The sequence below is a fragment of the Equus quagga genome, chromosome 7 (assembly GCF_021613505.1).
Source record: "Equus quagga isolate Etosha38 chromosome 7, UCLA_HA_Equagga_1.0, whole genome shotgun sequence".
Taxonomy (NCBI): Eukaryota; Metazoa; Chordata; class Mammalia; order Perissodactyla; family Equidae; genus Equus; species Equus quagga.
The window spans coordinates 1,755,767-1,775,073 of record NC_060273.1 but is presented as its reverse complement, the minus strand read 5'-3'; the positions used below and the strand labels follow the sequence as shown (position 1 = coordinate 1,775,073).

The following is a 19,307-nucleotide window of genomic DNA, read 5'->3' as shown; positions in this document are numbered from 1 at the left end:
GTCAGGTGGAGGCTCCAGGGTGCAGCCTTGCGAGCCAAGGGTTCTGTGCAGGGGCAGACGGTTCCTGGTGCTCTGCCAACACCAGCTAACAGCAGCTGGCAGGCCTGGGCACTGCATGGCAGGGCACCCCGGGCAAGGGGATGGTGGAGACTGAAGAAATCTGTCTGGGACCTGATTGATCCCCAGCCGGGAGGGCCCCAGGGCCCAGCTCAGAGGCGGGCTCAATAAACACTGTCAGAATGGATGAGTGAATTGACAATGGTTGGGACTTTTGCTCACCCACGGCTTTCCTTTCTTCTGAGTGACAAATGCCAGGGAGAGCTGTGACCCTGGTGGGGGTTGGCCTGTGGGTAGGTCCCAGGAACCCCCATCCCATGCACGCTTGTGGGCAGGGCCTGCAAGCGGGAGGGGGCGCCTGGAGAGGTCAACCAAGCCAGATACCTTGCCTTCACCCCCATATGAGGCCCTGGTAGGAGGCCCAGCGCGATGACCCTCTTCCGAGTCCCTCCGTCCTCAGGGCCGCCTTCCCGCGGAGTGGGCGCAGGGACCGTGTGCAGAATAGGCCGGCAGGGGGCGCGCTCGCTCCGTGATGTGTGTGCGCGGGTCGGGGCTGGGGGCGCCGGGGGCTGGGGGGAGCAGCGCTGCAGTTCCCCGAGGCGCCGCTGGGGGCGCGGCAGCAGCTCCGACACACGGGAGGGTCCCTGGCCCCCCGCGCCCACTGCTGCATCCAGTGTTCAGCGTCGCCCTTCCCTGTCCCCCTGGGTCACGCCCGGTAGTGCCGGGGGGGCCGGTGATGGTTGGGCCCCATTCGGAGGACTTCAAGAAAGTGACCGGTGCAGGGAGACTTGTCGAGGCCCGGGGTGCCCCTTCCCCAGTCAGCTGGAGCGGGACAGAGCTGGGGGTGGGGGGAAGGAACAAGTTGTGAGACGACGGTGGGGGGACACGGGTGGAGGCAGGAGCTCCCAGCCCCGGCCAAGCCTCAGCCCCTTCTCCAGGGCGACCGGGTGGGACCCACCTGCACTGATGCCCCCACCCACCTCTCCGTGGCCCTTCCACATCCTCAGGTTGCACCTGCACCACCTTGGCCCACTCAGGGGCACCAGGTCCTGGGGTTCCACCTCCCACGCATCTTTGTCCACTTGTCTCCCCCACAATAGTGACAGCTCCTAGCTGGGCTCCCCAACCGGTGAGATCTTTGCACAATAATGATCAGACCAGGTAGCTTCCCTCAGTGGTTCCCACAGGCCCTGCTTGCTCTGGTCCCGCAGACCCCACCTCTCCAGCTTGATTTCCCACTCCATAAATGATAGCGGTGCTGTTTATCATAGCTAGGTTGCTTTCATTACCCACACACCTGCACCCAAACCCCTGCACCTCAGCCTCCAGGCCAGCCAGACTCCATTCTAGAAACATGTGCCTGTGTTCCTGCCTCCTAGAATTTGCTGTTCCTTCTTCTTCCTCATCCCCTCCACACAGGCCAGAATCCTTCGAGAAGCCTTTCCTGGTGGCTCTCTCCTTCCTCCGCACTGCAGGAGCCCTGGGCTGGTCTGCGAGATGCTGCGCAGACTGGGCTTCTTGCTCTCCCTTTGCCGGTCTCCCTCCCCTCCCCCCAGGTCAAAGAGCTCCTCAAAGCCAGTGACCACAGGGCATTCATCCATTCCTGTCCCCAAATGCCGAGCTCCATGGGAGGTGGCACGTGGTAGCATGAGATGAATGTAGTCAAATTGCACCGCTTCTGCCTGCTCCCTCTGCAGGGCCGCACAGTCTCAGGATGCATGGGCTGCACATCTGCATGAATGTGTCTGGGGGATGCAGGGACCCCAGGACCACCTATCCCTCTACCCTGGACCTGAGCACTAGGGCTCTGCTTAAGGGAGCTCAGGGGCAAGAAGCACAGGGAAGACTCTTCGTGGGGCTCTGGTGGCAGACGGGAGGGGAGGCTGCTGGGGAGGGGGCGGAGGGTTACCTGCCGATAAGCTCCCTCCACCCCCACCCCTCACCACCCCCAGTGCCTGTCTCCAGGCTAGATTTGTTCCTCGTAAAAAGTAAAAACCGCAGAGACTATCCAAGGTTCAGGCCCTGGCTTCATGTCTTATCATGTTTCATCTCCAACCAGGGCATTTACGAGCTGCCATTGGCTTCAAAGGGCTTGGCAGCTGTGTTGCCGGAGAAGGAGCAGAGAGGAGATTGGGTGTGGGGTCTGCCCCCCGCGGAGCCATCTACCTCTGGCCCTGGGCGCCCCTTCCACCTCTGACTCTGTGGCTTTTTGGTGTCTTGGTCTCGGGAGGGTGGTTTTGGGTTGGGCCCCATCTCTGAGCCCAGGAGCCCCTGGGGTGTGTGTGAAGGTGGGTGGAGGTCAGGGAAGCTAGAGTCAGAGGGAGGACAGCAATGACCGGTATAGGGGTCAAGGATGGAGTCACTGTTCTCGGAGGAGGTGGTAGGGTCAATTTTGAAGGTCCTGTTGTCGGCTTAGGGAGGGGCCTGCCAGGGGTTGCGGGGGGAGGTCGAGGCCCCGGCCCCAGGCTCTGGGTTCTGGGTCTTCTGAGTGCTTAGCCGGACAAGACTGGCCGCATGCTGGTCTGTCTGTCTGTCTGGCCAGCTGTGGGGGTGGGATGCTTCCCTTGGAAGTGAGGGTGATGGAGTGTAGCCCTTCCTGGGGTCCCGTCTGCTGGCCAGCCGGACTTGCTGCCGGGAGTAGGTCACCGGTGTGTGGGGAGAAGCAAATCTGGAGCTTCCCACACTGGGGGGTGGTGGCTGGGGAGCGGCGGCAGGCTTCCAGGTGCCCCCCCCCCCCCCACTGTGCACACATGCCCGTGCACGCGTACACACAGGACATGAACACACGGTCCTGGGCCCTCTGTGTAGCACGGGGTTCCTGAGCTTGCATCAGGCCGCTTGCTCCTGATGGAATGTGCTCCCAGGCACCTTCCAGTCTGTGGGGACCCTCGACAGGGCACGAACGGACAGAACTGGCCACAGAGCCCCAGTGGCCTGATATGGGGCCACTTGGATGATCCCTAGCCTTCCATGATGCTGAGGGGCTTCCAGAGGCCTGGCTTGGGGCTGTGAAACTGGAGGAAGTGGGGATGGGGTGGGGGCGGAGAGAGTCTTGTTTCTGTGGGACCCTCCTCTCTTCCCCTTTTAGTCTCACCCGGAGTACAGGCTGTTACCTGCCCTCCCCTCTTCCAGAGCTGGGACTGCCAGCCTAGAAGGATTGCTACACTGTTATATACTGAGCTGGGCCAGGCTGGTGGACCAGAAGCAATTTGCAGGGTCCAGATACGCATTCTGGGAACCTGTATCCCTGCCATCTTCTGGAGAAGCAGGGGCCAGTGAAGAGTGACCCTTTGTGCTGATTCCTCCAGGAAGACCCCAGGGAAGGGCGTGAGGGTGGCGGGAAGTCAGCTGGGGGCTGTCCCTGCACGGCAGAGGGGTCTGGCTCCTTCTGGTGAACCATGTGGCCCTAGGCGGGCTCCTGGCAGGTGTGTGACCGCTTGGGGTGGCTACTGAGCTGGGAAGCCCTCGCTCCTCCCCACTCCTGGAGAGATCCCTCCTGACACTGGGCATCTTGTCTGCCCTGCAAACCATTCTGTGCCACAGTGTCCTCAGGTCTAGTGGGTCACCCCAGCTGGCTGGCCACCCTGAGACCTGAGAAGCCTTTCCTCTCCGGCCTTGTCCACAAGGAGGACACATTATGAAGTGCTCGGGTCTCCCAGGTGGGAGCAGCTTCAGGGCACCCCTTCTTGTGCTGGAGTCACTGTCACATGTCCACTGCCTCCTTATCATAAAGAGATCTGGAGCCGGACACCCAGAGAGCTGGGGGCTAGCATCACCTTTGTTTTATAAAGTGGGAAAGTGAGGTTCAGAGAGACTGGACACCCGCCAAGGGCACCTGCTAGGAGGGAGCAGAGCTGGCTTTGAATCAGCCTCCAGCGCCAAGAAGTCCTTGCTATCAGCCTTTTGCTCTGCTGCATGCCCTCCCCCAGCGATGGGGTCCTCTCCCCCTTATTTTCTACCAGGATGAACTGGGAACGGTGGGCTTGGGGGGTGGGTGGGGTAGGTGGGAAGACGTCTCCCCAGGAGGAAACCGCATCCTCTGTGTGCTCCGGCAAATCCGGCATCTGAAGTGGAAAAAACCCCACACAAATCAAGGACAGCTGGGCCTGCCCTCGGCCACAGCTCCCTCCCCTCTGCTCCCCTTGCAGGCTCCAGAATTCTAGCAGGCTGCGGGGAGTGGGTCTGGGGGGTAAGGGTGTGGCTCTAGGGGAGGGAGTTCCTGGAAGCCCCACGTGTGTGAAATTTCCTCCAGTTGTCCCCCATGGAGAGAAGGACTACATCATGTTATTAATCACTTTCCAGGTGGGGCAGCTGCTTGCACACTTTGTCCAGCTGCCTGTGGGGGCCCAGGCTGTGGGTGCCCACCCTGGGGGAGGAATAGTCTTGGAAAGGGGTGGAGAGGGGCATGGGGGAGGGGCCTACATATAGACTCTCTATACACACACACACACACACACAGAGTCAGTCACTCAGTCACTCAGCAAACACTCATGGGCACTCACTGTGGTTAGGTGTGGAGCCACAGAAGGGATGAAGACTGGCCCCGTCCCTGCCCTTGCAGAGCCCATGGGTACGTGGAGGTGGAGGAGACAGAAGGGGATCAAAATCACTCACAAAGAAATAATTACAGTCTGTGAAGGGGACACAGACATAGCGGGGCAGCTGGGTCATGGATTTGTGAGGCCAGGCTAAGCCTTCCTCCCAGCATGGCCTTGCTCCCCAGGACTCCCTCCCTAGACTTGTCCTCCCTGTCCCCCACTGCTCTGGTCCTCCTAGTCATCGCCCCCAGGGACAGTGTTTTCCTGGCCCAGCAGCCTGAGCAGCTCAGCCCACGTCCTCTCCCGAATCCTTGCTCTTCTGGCAGCCACCGCATCAACCCTGCCTGGGCCGGGGGTCCACATGAGGTGAGAGGGGAAAGGAGCTCAGGCAGTGCTGGACCCCCCAAACCGAGGGGCCCCTGGAGACATCCAGCTGGGCAGAAGAGACCTGCTGACGCCTCTTTCCTCTTGACAGAGGAGGTACAACCAGACAGGGCAGGAGGTGGGCGACCCTCTGGGGGTGCAGGGACAGCCACCCACGCCATGCCCCCATGGCCTGGCTTATTTTGGGGCCCCAAAGCCACTTTTCATCATGTAGCTCAGAGAGGGGGATCCACTCTCCCTGGGTCGCACAGCAGGGAGCGAGCGGGGACCTGGGGCTGGACCCTGATGGCAAGGCAGGGCAGAAGCAGAGTGGACATCTAGGTGATGACTCAGACATCCTGGGGAGGAAGGAAGGCGGCAACCCTGTGTGTGAGGAGCACGGAGGGGCAGATTCTCAAATCCCTAAATGTAACCTTCAAAAAGACTCTGCATAAAGGGCTAAATGGAGAGTTACTGTCTGGCCCAGCAATTCCACTCCTCAGTGTCCACCCAAGAGACAGGAAACATACGTCCACATGAGAACTTGTGCGTGACCATTCGCAGCAGCCTTATTCACAATAACCAAAAGGCGGAAACAACCTAAGTGTCCATCAACAGACGAATGGACAAAGAGAATGTGGTCTGTCCATACGGTGGAATATTACTCAGCCATAAAAAGGAACGAAGCACTGACCTGTGCTACAATGTGGATGAGCCTTGAACACGTTATGCTGAATGAAAAAGCCAGTTTTAAAAGGCCACCTATTGTATGATTCCACTGCGATGAAACGTGGAGAAGAGGCAAATCCTCTCTGGAGATAGTGGTGCCGGGGGGGCTGGGGGAGTGGGGATGGGAGTGACTGCTGATGGATGCGGATTGATTCTTGGGTTGATGGATGCATTCTAGAGTGTATTGTGGTGATGGTTGCACAAGACGGTGAATATACTGAAAACCATTGGATTCTACACATTGAATGGCTGAATTGTGTGGTAGGGGAATGACATCTCAATGCAGCTGTTAGTTCAGAGTTGGGACCGAGGTCTCCACCTTACAAAGAAGGAACCGGAGGCTCTGGGGTGGGGGGAGCCTGAGGCCACGTGTTAGAGGAAGGCGGGGCCGGACCCTGCGGATGGGCCTCTGGCTCTACCTAGGTTCTTCTCCCCGCCCCCACCCTCTGCCCTGTGCTTTCTGCTGCTGAGCTCCTCCCCACGCAGACAGGGATGCTGTCTTCCTACTCCTCACCTGCCCATTACCTCCTCCAGAAAAGCTTCCTCGACCTCCTCCCTCCCCCCACCTCCGGTTCTACCTGTTGGCTGTTACTGAGCGCCAATTAGGGTGCCAGGCTCTGTCAGGTGCTGGGGATGCCCTGGGGGTCAAATGTTCCAAGGCTGCCATCCTGGGTGTCCCCAGATTTTCACCCACCCCTCACCTGACAGCCAGATGGTGGGTGGAGGAAGGGCATCAGCTGCCAAACTCTCTGAGCCGACTCTTGTCCCGGGGTGTCACTCCCCACCCCCAGTGTGTCCGGTGTTGTGCTGTTCTTGGTAGGTTCCTCAAGCAGGTGTGTGTGTGTGTGTGTGGGGGGGGGGGAACTAAAGAAAAAGCCTTCTCAGCAGGGGAACAGCATGAGCAAAGGCTACGAGGTGGAAAAGACTATGCCTGAGCCGGGGCAGGGAGATGGAGGGGCCACCAGGGTTTGATGCTGGGATTTGGAGCCCTGAGCGTGGCTGCTGAGACTGTGGGTGGGTGCTGCAGGTGGATTGGGACCCTCCCCAGGATAGCTCTAAGGAGAACCAGGCTGTCTGGAAGAAATCTCATTTTAAGCTAGACCAGAAGAAGAACTTCCTGTGACCCTGCATGTGCCAGCATGCACCCTAGACGGTACTCTGCCAACAACCTGCCCACAGGGCTCCCAGCTGAGTCCTGCCCTGACAAGCAAGTGCAGGTCTGGAGTCTGGGACCTGGGATGGGGCCTCAGTCAGTGGTCTTCACCCCACTGGCTCTGCAGAGGCCCCTCCCACCAGGAGGGTGGTGGAGGTGCCTCTGGGTGGGAGCCCTGAAAATGTCTGTTGATCACGGAACCTCTGCCCCTCAGAGGCACCCCAGGCTTCTAGGACTTGTCCAGATGCCGTTAGGCCTAGGAACAGCTCGTCACCCAGCAGAACCCAGGGCAGTGGCCTCTGGACACCAGCTGGAGAGAGGCTAGCCTCTTCAGGGAGCAGGTGCCCACCTGGCACCAGCTGCACGGCCAGGAAGGCTGAGGCAGAGGTGGAGAGAGGACACGGTCCGCTTCGGTCTCCACCTGGGACTGTTATTCACCCTCTTGGAGCCTGGCTCTCCTCTCTGCCTTCCTTGTGCTGTGCTGGGGCTCAGGGAACTTTGGGGTGCATAAAGCTCCCACAGAGTGTCCAGGGCCCAGCAGGTCCCATAAGTGTGAATGGCCACTGCATCTCACTGCCCCTCAGAGAGAGCTCCTAGGACAGGACCTGGGCTCCTTCTAGTTCCCCCAGCACAGGCCTCCTGAATCCTTCACCTCTCCCATAGGAGCCACTTTGCCAGCGTCGGAGATGGGTCGCTGACATCCCAGGGAACACCAGGCGGACTAGGCTGCACAGACAGACGGTGTGACACGGTAGGAAGGGCCAGGAGACTGAGGTCTCAATTTCACTGGGCCCTTGGGAAAGACGCCTGTCCTCTCTGAGCCGGTCTTCCCGACTCTAAAATGGTAATCACACCTAGCGAGCGCTCTGCAGCCGCCAGGGCTGTGACCCTGACGAATGGCAAGACAACTGTCAGCAAGGCGCTCCCCGTCCCCGCCGCAAACGTCCCTCTACGTCCCCGGGAACCCCGTTGCACACTAGGGCCCGGGTCTGCGCGCGTCCTTGGTCCACGCGCTCCGCCCGCGCGCCTGCCCTCGCCCTCGTCCGGGAGGGGCGCAGATCGGCCTTCTAAGAGCGGCTCCTGGGGGCCGGCTGCGCAGCCCTGTCACTGTCGTGCGTCCCCACCCGCTGCCGCCGCTCCCCGACGCGCAAAGGCGGAGACACCGGAACCGAGAGGGCTGGAGCCCGGAGTCTCCGAGCGGGCGCGTCGGGGTAGTTTCTGCAGCTGGGAGTCGCGCCACGGCGTCCGTGGGTGCCTGTGTGTCGCAGGCGTGGCTGCGGTCCAGGCGGAGCCTGGCCTCTGGGCGGGACGGGACATCCCGGCCCCGCCCCGCGTCCCGCCCCGCGTCCGCTCCGGGGCAGCGAGCCCGCGCGGCGCGGAGTAGAAGCCGGGCGCAGGCGGGCTGAGCGCGACGCGGGCGGGGATGCGCGCCCTCCTGCAGCCCCCGCTCCCGGGCCTGGGCGGGGTGCGACCCGATGGCAGGTAGCAGCGGCCTGGGCGGCGGGGCCAGGGGCGGCCAAGGCCCAGGAACCGGGCCGGGGGCTGCGCTCCGGGCGCCCCGTGCGCCGCTGCTTCTCGCCGCGCTGCTGCTCGGCGCCTACTCCCTCTGCGCCCTCCCCGGCCGCTGCCCGCCGGCCGCCCGCGCCCCTGCGCCGGCTCCCGCGCCCGCTGAGCCGCCCCGCGCCGCCCGCAGCCCAGGGGCGCCGGGCTTGCAGGTGGCCAGAGGCCCGGGCCGCCGGCGCTTCCCGCAGGCGCTCATAGTCGGCGTGAAGAAGGGCGGCACGCGCGCTCTGCTGGAGTTCCTGCGGCTGCACCCCGACGTCCGCGCGCTCGGCTCCGAGCCCCACTTCTTCGACAGGTGCTACGAGCGCGGCCTCGCCTGGTACCGGTGAGCGCCCGGGCCGTCCGCCCCGTCGGCTTCCGTGCGCGCCCTCGCGGACGCCTTCCACAAAAAAGCTTGGTGCACCCCTGGGGTCTCACTGGAGACTCGGCGGGGCGAGGTCTTCGGGCATTGGGGCTGAGGCTTGACTCCAAGGACGCGGCCCGCCTGCAGAGGGTTTTACGGAAAGGAGGGGCGGTCACTGGCTGGGAGCTCCCAGAAACTTTGAAAACTTCAGGGAAAACTGGTTCGAGACTGCTGAGGGGTCTCTGCAAGCTGGAGGGGAGAGGGTGCGATCCCAGCTGAGAAGTAGTTTCAAGCCAGTGGGGTTTCAGGAACGTTAGAAATGCTTCCAGCTCAGTCGCCCTCCCCTGCTGGGCCACTCTGGGCCAGCAGTCTGACCTCTGGCTGGTTACCCCACAAGGAACCGCCAGGTTCCCTGCAGCCTCCTAGAAAGCGTCTGCCCTTCCCCGCCCGACCCAACCCTGGTCTTGGGAAGAGGAATCCTTCTCGGAGGTCCTGGGGGTCTGGAGAGAGACCAGCTTCTAGAAAGGAGGAAAGTGCCTTTGAGTCAGTGCCCAGGGGTGGCAATTGGGACCCCAGCCTCATGCCATGGGGCTCTGTAGCTGTCCTGCCCCCAGCCTGGGATGGCCTTGGTGTGTGTGGTGGAATGTGGGGGAGCACCCAGCCTCAGCTGAAGCAGCCTGACCTGGTGGCTGGTCCGACCCCAGCCGCCCCTGCTGAGTACTGCCTGCTGCCTCTTGGTTGTGCACAGGCCCCCTCGGTGCCCTGTCCCTTCCTGCGAGGAGGTGAGTGCTTACATGGAGAGTGAGGAACCCCGCTCCTCACAGTTTTCCCCTCATCCCCAAGCTTATGCTGAGCCCCTATGGGGCTGGGGGACCCTGCCCAAAGCCACCTGGTGAATTAGTGGGTTGGGGGGGTGGGTGGCAGGATCCAGACCCTTGACCTCCAGGTGCACCACTTTCTCTGTTTCCAGATTCCTCTCTGCCCCACCCTCACTTGTTAACTTGGCCATTTGCACTGAAACTACTTCTGGGTTTGGAGGGGCTCCAGTGAGAACAGGGGGTGCTGGCTCCTGAGCTCTGAAGAATTGCTGCTGTTGGGGGTCCTAGGGACGTTGGGTGATGACCGGGGAGGTGAGTCCATCCTTAGACACAACTGGCTGGATCCTGGCATCCTCAGAGCTCAGGGAGAGAGCACTACTTGGACACTGCCACAGCATCTGAAAGCATCCCCAGTCCCTTGCTGCTGTGCAAAGGGGGAAGAGGAGGGGAGGAGGTAGAGGAGTGTGGACACATTGCTACTATACCACACAGACTTCGGAGCCGCCACTGACTCGGTGTGCACTCTGACTGCGAGAAGCTGGCAGAGGCGCTGAGCTGGGCTAAGAGGGGCTGCAGGGGAGGCTAGAACCCTAAAAGTGTTCTCAAAGATCGGGGATCTTGAGGCCCCATCCAGCCCTCCCTGGGCACATGCTCCCACTCTGGGGGGCTGGGCTGGGGGGATGAGGGGACTGAGGGGCAGCCAGGCCGGACCCAGACTAGGGGTCAGATCCTCTGCTCTGGGGAGGGGTTCTTGGCACACTGGCTGCCGAGATGGGAGTGGGGGAACTTCAGGAGCATGCTGGGCTCCGGTAGAGATTTTCTCCTTCCTCATTTTTAAAGCTACTTCCCCTGGGGGAAAGAGTGGGTACATAGGGTGCAGGTCCCAGTGGCCTCCACTCCTTTAATCCGGAGCTGACCCCTCATTGGCTGTTGCAGAGCCAGCAGGAGCCGTGCTGGCTGAGCTTCCGGAGTGTGTGTGTCCAAGTGCCCTCGAAGGGACTGTGGCCGTGTGCTGACGTGCAGTTGTGGGCTGGGTGTGCTCACAGGTGCCCTGTGCCTCTGGACTTGTCTGTCCTTCCCACCAGCTTTGAGTGTGCAGTGAGCCTCTGAAAAGGCTCACCCCTGCCTCAGTTTCCCCAGCTGCAAAGAGGGCGCCCAGCCCCTGGGCACAGTCTGGCGGCGTTGTCTGCTCCCCGGACCCTGGGCTGGGCCTCCAGTGAGTGCAGAGCCCTGTTCTGGGTGGGGGGTGAGGTGGTGAGTAGAGGAGGAGCGGCCAGTGCCCCCAGTTGTTTCTGGGACACCCGTTCCCACTGGGCTGTGGCCGACCTCACTCCAGGCAGTGCCTCTGGCCCTTCCCGTGGCCTCCGCAGGTGGGTCCTGGGCTGCTCAAGGTTGACCTTGGCCACACTGTTCCCCCTGCCTGGGCCTCAGTTAACTCATCTCTCAGGCTCTTGAGAGTCTTCTATCCTGGGGACTGTGACCCCTGAGTGCTCCACACTCATCCAGGCTCACACTCATTGAGCACCTTCTGTTTGGCAGGTGCTGGGGTCACACACACCCCAAAGTCTTATGTCGGGAGGGGGTGCCCTGTCTGGGGCAGGTAGGGGCTATACTTTGACCACAGTATTTTGGAAAAGTGAAAGGAGACAGGAGGGATGCAGGTAGGAGAATCTCCTTGGCTCCTGGGGCAGGAGCAGTGAAGGCAGGGAGTGGGGGTCTGAGTCTACCCACATGGGGGAGGGGCTGGGCTCCTTCGGGACTTTTCTCCCCCTGCTAACGCTGGGAGAGGCTCATGACTCGGGAATCGATGCCCCCACCCCAGCCCCAGCACTGTATGGTTCCACCCAGGAACTGGTTTCTGCTGAGTCCCAGGCCCAGCGGCTGGGGGCGCCCAGGCGAGGTGTGGGACAGAGAGCGGGGCTGAGACGGAGGAGGGAGAGTCTGCGGAAGGATGGAAGCCGCAGGGAAATGCAGACCAGATGAGCAGGGAGGGAGGGTCCTCGCACAGCTTGTCAGATGTTTGCTGCGTGGGGGTCGGAGTCCTGTTCCTCTCATCCTCTCCTCAGCCTCTCCCACCTCTAAAAGCCCCCATCCCCACCCTCCTCCATGCCCAGCCAGGGACAGGCTTCTGAGGCCTGGGGAAGGTAAGTAATTGATCCCAAAGGGCTCAGATCTCAAAGCTGGGGTGTGGCAAGAGTGGGCAGAGAGCTGCCCACTCCCCGTCCCATCCCCCTCCCTGGCTGGTGGGGGGGCCCCTCTGCTCCCCTGACTTCCTGGGAGAGGGAGCAGCCTGGGTGCTCAACTCCCTTTGCCCCTTGTCTGCTTCCTTGCAGCCCCTCCCCCAGGCCAGAATGAGGGGGTGGGGATACTCAGAACCAACAGTGCCCTGTCTGCATGCCTGGGGTCACCTGGTGCCTGGGGGAAGAAAGGGATGGAAAGGGGGTGGAGGGGGTGGGAGAGGAGGGGTCCCGGAGCAATCAGGGCTGGTTCCTTCCCTGAGCAGGATGATGAAGGGAGGGAGCTGACTTCTGACAGGCCTGGCACTGGCTTCTCTTGGTGGGTCTCCTCAGTGAGGTCCACTGTGGGGTGATAGCCCTTCTTAGGACTTCCCTCTCCTGACAAAAGGGGGTCCCCCTTTTGCAGCCCTGGGCCTCAGCCCTTGGCGTTGTTGCCGCCCAACAACTTTGAACTCATCCCCGGGGAGGGCTGGGTTCCCACCTGGACTCGTAGCTGCCCGAGGCAGGGCGTGGGGTGCAGGGGCTCTGGGAGCAGAATCCATGCTGATGCCCCCCTCCCAGTAGCTGCAGCCCATGGGGGAGAGGGCTGTGGGCCAGCATCCACCCCGGCACTTCCTGCTCCCTCTCTGAGCCCCCACGTGCCTGCCTATCCAATGGGACAGTGAATGGGCTGGCGGGAGTTCCGGCTCACTCTGTCACCGAGATGGGGGAAGCAGAATTGTCCCCCATGACTTGTGTAGACCAGCTCTGCCCAGGGCCTTGTTCTGAGGGGTGGAGGAAGCTCCCACAGCTAGCAGAGCATGCAACACCCCCCCCCCCCAACTCCCTCGAGCCCCAAAGTGGTGTTGGGGAAGCCAGTGGTATGCCTGGGACTCACATATGCACATCCTCCTGTCCTGCCACCAGCTCCCCGCAAGCCAAGCGCCCCAGCTCGTGGGTCTGTCCACCTGGTCTGAGTTTCCTTGGGAGTCTGAGCAGGAAGAGGAGACTCGGGTCCTGCGTCCCAGGAGCTGGAGTCTGGGGGTCACTTGGGCTGGATGAAACCTGAACTCTGCCCTGTGTGTCACCCTCCTGGCAGGGCCAGTCCTGGGGGCTCTTGCTGGAGTGGGACAGCTCCCTCAGAGGATGGAGGTGGGGCCGGCTGGGCAGAGACCTCCCCTCCGCAGCACAGGTCCCACAGCCTCTGCCTCTGTTGACCTAGTTCCCAGCCCTCCCTGGGAGCTGTTTGCTCAGCTGGCCCGCCACACCCTGCCCTACCTGGCTGGCAGGTGCAGCCTTGGGACACTGCTCAGGGTACCTGGCCTGCCCGGGCAGGGTGCTCAGGATGGGCTTCCCAGGTTTGGGGACGTCAGGGGGCTGTCACCAGCTAACTCCCCCAGAACCTTGAGATGGGGACCATGCTCCTTTCCCTTGGTCAGGAAGAGGGCTCATCAGAAATGCTGCAGCTGGGGCCTTGCCCTCTGGGGTTGCAGCCAGGTCTGGGAGGCTGGGGTCTTGGGCTGGGTCCTCCCGCCACCTCACTAACTGGTTTCCAGCGTGCTGGGCTGTGCTGGCGGCTTTCGGAAGGCATTCTGAGGGGCTCAGGCCCGTGAGAATTAGCAGGGCTGTAATCAAAGGCTCTGCAGGGGAGGGAGGGAGAGCAGAGGCGGCTGCCCTTTGCTGGGGACACTTGTCAATAATTAATGGCCTAATTTAGGGGATGCCATCAGCTGCTTGATGAAAGTGTGACCTGGGGTAATTACAGCACGGGGGCTGCAGGGTGGGGAAGGACGGTGAGCCCTGGGGGTGGCAAGTCCAGGCCACCGGCCTCACGGGTGCCTGTTCTGGGGTGGGAGGAACAGCAGCTCTGCTGGGGCGTGGGCAGCAGCCTGGCAGGATGGGCCCCCGCTGCCGGTCTGTGCTGGGCTGGTGCCCTCACAGGCCACATCCCGGGCCGCCCACCCAAGCCAACCTGGAGGTTTGGGGCTTCCCTGACGGCGGGGACATTCATCTTGGGTCCCTGAGGGCCAGTCTAGAGGGAAAGGTTTGAGGGGGGCGAGCACCTGCTCACGGCGGCCTGCCCTCCCACCCTTCCCGCAGCAACCTGATGCCGCGCACCCTGGATGGGCAAATCACCATGGAGAAGACCCCCAGCTACTTCGTGACTCGGGAGGCCCCTGGGCGCATCCACGGCATGTCCCCGGACACGAAGCTGATCGTGGTGGTGCGGAACCCCGTGACCCGGGCCATCTCCGACTACGCGCAGACGCTCTCCAAGACCCCGGGCCTGCCCAGCTTCCGCGCCCTGGCCTTCCGCCACGGCCTGGGCGCGGTGGACACGGCCTGGAGCGCCGTGCGCATCGGCCTCTACGCGCAGCACCTGGAGCACTGGCTGCGCTACTTCCCGCTGTCCCGCTTCCTCTTCGTGAGCGGCGAGCGTCTGGTCAGCCAGCCGGCCGCCGAGCTGGGCCGCGTGCAGGACTTCCTGGGCCTCCGGCGGGTCGTCACCGACAAGCACTTCTACTTCAACGCCACCAAGGGCTTCCCCTGCCTCCGGAAGGCGCAGGGCAGCCGCCGACCCCGCTGCCTGGGCGGGTCCAAGGGCCGGCCCCACCCGCGCGTGCCCGAGGCCGTGGTGCGGCGCCTGCGGGACTTCTACCGGCCCTTCAACCGCAAGTTCTACCAGATGACCGGCCAGGACTTCGGCTGGGACTGACGGGGCCACGTCCTGCCTGGGGACGCTCGGTGACCTGAATTGATGCCCATGGCCCGGCCAGAGCAGGCTGCGACACATGCTGGGGAGAGAGAAATATTTAAGAGATAAAGTCTGGATTTGTGTTCTACAGGACCTTGAGGACCGCAGAGTGAGGGCTGGAGGTGCCGCCGCCCAGGGAAGTGATAATCATACCAGCTGACTCTGCCGGGCACAGTTCACCCGAGAGGAGTGGGCCAAACCCAGTCCTCACACATCCCTTGAGGTGTGCAGTGAGCTTGGCCATATGTCACAGATGAGCAACTGAGGCGCAGAGAGGTTTAGGGCCTGCCCAGTGACACACAGCTTAGCCCTGGTGACTCTGGAGGCCATCCTTGGGCTCTCTTCTCAGCCCCGGAATGCTGAGCTGGGCTGATCCCATGTTCTGGATGAGGAAACTGAGGCCCCAGGTTGCCCACTTGCCTGGTAGGGCAAGATTAAAGCTGGGTCTATCCAACTCTTCCCGCTGCACCCATGACCTTAACCAATTCTGCATCCTAGCTCCTTGAGGATGCTCTCTCCTAGAAACCTGGTGGAATTGTGGGACAGTGAGCGTGACTGGTGTGTGCAGGAGGTGGTGCTTCTAACGGCCTCCAAGCAGCTCCCAGCACAGCCCTCCACCACCCACCCAGGCACCGCCCACCACAGGCCTCCTGCAGCAGGTAACACCCCCACCAAGGCCCCACCCACCTCACAGGGCTGTTCGCTCAACGCCCCACCCCAACCCCGCCCCATGGCCCCAGGCCTTCCATGCCCCAGTTCTGCTGTGTTTGTTCAGCTCCCTCCCCCTGGGATGGGCAGGAATGAATGCCCGTCTGCAGCTCAGCTGCCCGCTCAGCTCCCGACTCAGGCCGGACTACTCTCCCCCAGGAAATGTGGGGCCCTCTCAGTAATAACTGTGACCTGCTCCTGGCCACAGTGCTGTCTGCCAGGTGGCCACCAGCTGCCCCGGACAATGACTTCCAGGGCCCCTTAGGCCCAGGCCTGGCGTGCCTCGGCTGCCCTGGGCCCTCAAAGGACCTGGCTGTGGCCTCTGTGCCCTAGGCCTTGGGTCCATCTCGGATCCTTGGCGCTGATGTGGCCTTTCCACCCCTGGGCTGCTTGGAGCTGCTCCCTGTCCTGAGCCCCTGGGAGGATTTTCAGGGGAGTGGCCGCTTGTCAGTTCACCGCCCCCTTCTCTGGCTGACTGTGAGCCAGTGGCCCCACCAGTCACTGTGGCCACTGTCTTTGTCACGTGACCCCACCTGTAGTGTGGATGTGGGGTCAGCCGATGTCAGTGTGAGAGGAGGCTCAGCAGGAGGTGAGGAGGGAGACAGGGGCGTCTGTCTCCAGTAGCCCGGTCACCTGCCTCTTGCTCCTGCTGGGTCTGGGCCCAGAGGACACTCCGATCCGGAGCTGCCCTGCGGGGCCAGCACAGTCTCAAGGCTCTGCCATTCGGGCCAGGCCAGGGGCAGGTCCCGAGTGACCTGGGTGGCAATGTGGGGGCAGATGTGGGCAGATATGGGTGAGATGTACCCACAGCCTCCTCCAGCTGGCCCAGTTTGCAATGACGAGGGTGACGAGGGGGCACACTCCTCTTTGGGATCCCTGCTGGGGGGCAAGCCCTGGACTTGGCAGCCCCATCCCCATTCTCCATGCAGGGGCCTCACTCAGGGATGGCAGGGCAGCCCCTGACCCCTGGCCTGGTTCCCAGCCAGGCCACGCATGCTTCTTCTTCTCCCTGGACACACCCTTGTCCACACGACCACTGTCTCTGCCTGGATGGCTTCAGGCCACCTCTCTTGTCCTCCTGCGGTGAGCTCTCCACATGCACACAGCACGGCAGCAGAGCAGTATCTTCAGGGTAAACCAGATCCCGTTATTTTAAAACACTCCAATCTTCTCCCCCCCATCCCATTGTTTCTAGAATGAAGACCAGATGCCTGACCAGCTGTTAAGGCCCTCTGAGGCATGCCCCTGACCCCAGCCTAGATGCTCCTCTCACCCTTAGCCTCTGTTCCATCTACCGTGATTTTCCTGACCTCATAGCCTTTGCACATGCTGTTCCCTCTGCTTGGAATGCCTTTCCCTGAGGAAGGTACAGACTGAGAGGGAGGCAGACTTAGGACGAGGCAGCTGTGCTCTCACTCCAGGCTCATTTCCTCCCTGCACTTAGAGTCCCTTTCCCGAGCCCGCCAACGTGACCCACTTTTCCCTTCCTGAAGCTTCTTGGATGCACAGCTGGGAGCCACTAGTTTGTCTGACTTTGGGGCCCAGGCCCAGCTCGGAAGGCAGACTCTGGAAGCCGCAAGGAGAAAGGGTGAACTGGCTTGTTCTACTTACCCTCCTCCCAGTGGAAACGGGGCCTGACTGCCGGCGCCCAGTGCCAGGTGCCCAGCTGGGCCTCAGAACACACTGAGGGCAGATGTGGTGCGTCCTCCCAGCTGTTGTGGGGGTGGGGCTCCGTGGGAGAGTCATCGGCCTTTAATTAAAAAGTCCCTAAATTGCTTCCCCAGCTGCTCAGTGGGTTTTCCATGTTGGAATGTTCCAGATGGGGTGAGAAGTGCTGATTCAATTACTGTCTTCCTGTTCTGCCCAGTGGAGGAGAGGGGGCCAGAAACCCCTTCTCCCCACTCCAAGCCCAGCCAGACTGGGATGGGGGTGGTGGGGGTGGTTCTCACAGCCCTGGGTGTCCAGACAGGGGCTTGGAGACACCTGGGGAGGTGGCTGCTTCTTCCTGGGGGGGTCCTCGCCTACCCCAGACCTTCTGGCCATGGTTGGTGCGGGCTGGGGGCCCATGGGACCCATTCTCCCTGCCCCTGGGGACGGCAGGAGCATTGGGTGAGGACAGGGACAGTGTCCTCCCCTCTGGGCCCTGCACGTGCAGGCTCTGGAAACCCTGAGCAGAGCCTGGCCCAGCAGCCCCGTATCAAGCTGGAGAGAGGGGAGGCATCGGGACGCTGGCCTGAAAGTTCTTCCGTATCATGAATCTTCGCTGTAGATGAGAGAGGAGACCTGGAAAGTGCTGGGGCTTCCCCCGTCCTCCTCATCACCTATAAGCCCATCTCCACCCCAGGGGCAGCTCCCCCAGCCTGGGGATCCTGGGAGCACAGCTCTGGGTCCCTTCTGTGCCCTGGAAGCTGTGCATTGAGGAGCTGGGGATTTGCTGACATTGTGAACCCAGTGGCTTGTTTCTGTGGGACTCTCTCTTTCTAGAAGTTTCCTCTCTAGTTGGCAAGGCCTGACTCCTGAGGAATCTCTCCTCGGAACCAAAGCCGGGGCAGGGGGGTGGAATGGGGGGCTCAGGGAGAGGGTGAGGGGCAGGGAGTGAGTCGGGGGTGGCCTTGGGACCTTATGAACCCATTTCATCCACCTTAGCCCTGGGGACAGCCTTGGGGCGGCTGGGAGCCATCAGTCCCCAGGCATGGCTGTAGGCAGGTGTCCCCCCGCTGCAGGAAGCCCCCTACTCCTGCACCTGGGAGCCTCGCCCTCCTCTGCCAGCGCTCCAGTGCTGAGCTCGCTTTTTGTCTATTTCCTGCATGTCCACCTTATTCTCCCAGCCATTGTCAGCTCCCTGAGGAGAGAGACTGCCCTCCAAGTAACCACAAAAGCATAGCAGCAACTACCAAACACCAGGACACCCAAACGAAGGGAGGAGGGATGAGCGGATGAGGCAGGGAGCAAGGGGGGCTGCCCCAAGAGCACCCTGCAGGGGGCCAGCCGTGCCAGGGCCGGGCAGCAGGCACCTCAAGGTGGGAGGCGGACAGGCCTCGGTTGGTTGGAGGGCTGGTTAAGACAAACTGTGACTGTAGAATAGGCCCTCTGTTTTAAAGGGTGTGCGAATAAAAACTCCAACAATGATCACGGCAGCATTATTCACAGCAGTCAAAGGGTGGAAACAACTCTGTGTCCGGCATGGGTGAACAATAAACAAAGTGTGGTCTCTCCATACGATGGAATATTATTCAGCCAGAAAAAGGAAACAGTCCTGATATGTGCTACAGCATTAGCATCCTTGAAAAAAATGCTAACTGAGAAGACAGACTTGAGGGGTCGCACGTGGTATGATTCCGTTGATGTGAAATGCCCAGAACAAGCAAATCCGTGGAGACAGGAAGCAGGTTGGTGCTTACCAGGGGTGGGGCGGGGGGAGTGGAATGAGGGGTGACTGTTTAATGGGCCCGGGGTTCCTTTGGGGGATGAACATGTTGTGGAACCAGATAGAGGCGGCAGTTGCACAACCTTGTGAATGCACTAAACTGCCACAGACTCATTCACTTTAAAATGGTTAGTTTTGTTATGTGAATTTCACTTCGATTTCAAAAAAAAAAGGCCTTCCCTAGAAAAGTCAGCCATAGAGGCACAGGTCAGAGAGAGAAGGTTCTGGGAGATCTTTATTTGTTGACATGGAGGTTTCACTGAGGAATGCGGACCAAATGCAGATGCAACGTGATGGAAGGGACGGGTCAGGGGAGTAAGTGTGAGTTTTCCTCCCCTGGGAGGGGTGAAGGGAGCTGTACACATGGCAGCGTGGCAGCGGCTCTGTTGTCGGCAGCCTGAGGGCTGGTCCTTCTGTTCCTTTCTGGTGGTTCCTGCCCCAGGCTCAGTTTCCCCCGACACCTGCGCCCCTCAGTCCTCAGCTGAAGGTTTGAGGGGACCCCCTGCAGATCTCAGGCTCCCTCCACGCGTGGCTCCTCTTCTCTAGTGTCCCACAGAGTCCAGCCGCCTTGGTTCCTAGATGCTCTGCTCCGATTCTTCATCACAGCGGGTCGACTGGCCTGCCTCAGCTCCCCTCT

The 19,307-nt window shown here is 61.5% G+C and overlaps 1 protein-coding gene across 2 annotated transcripts; it reads left to right on the top strand.

Annotated features, from left to right (window-relative positions):
• Positions 1-8,212: 8,212 nt before the first annotated feature.
• HS3ST6 (heparan sulfate-glucosamine 3-sulfotransferase 6) lies at positions 8,213-18,372 on the top strand. Of its 2 annotated transcripts, none has more exons than XM_046667690.1 (2): positions 8,213-8,698; positions 13,881-18,372. In XM_046667690.1, the coding sequence occupies exons 1-2, from the start codon at positions 8,316-8,318 to the stop codon at positions 14,494-14,496; spliced, it is 999 nt and encodes a 332-aa protein (XP_046523646.1). In that variant the 5' UTR covers positions 8,213-8,315; the 3' UTR covers positions 14,497-18,372. The 2 variants fall into 2 exon arrangements, with proteins under 2 accessions (XP_046523646.1, XP_046523645.1); XM_046667689.1 differs by having other exon boundaries at positions 8,214-8,728.
• The last annotated feature ends 935 nt before the right edge of the window (positions 18,373-19,307 follow it).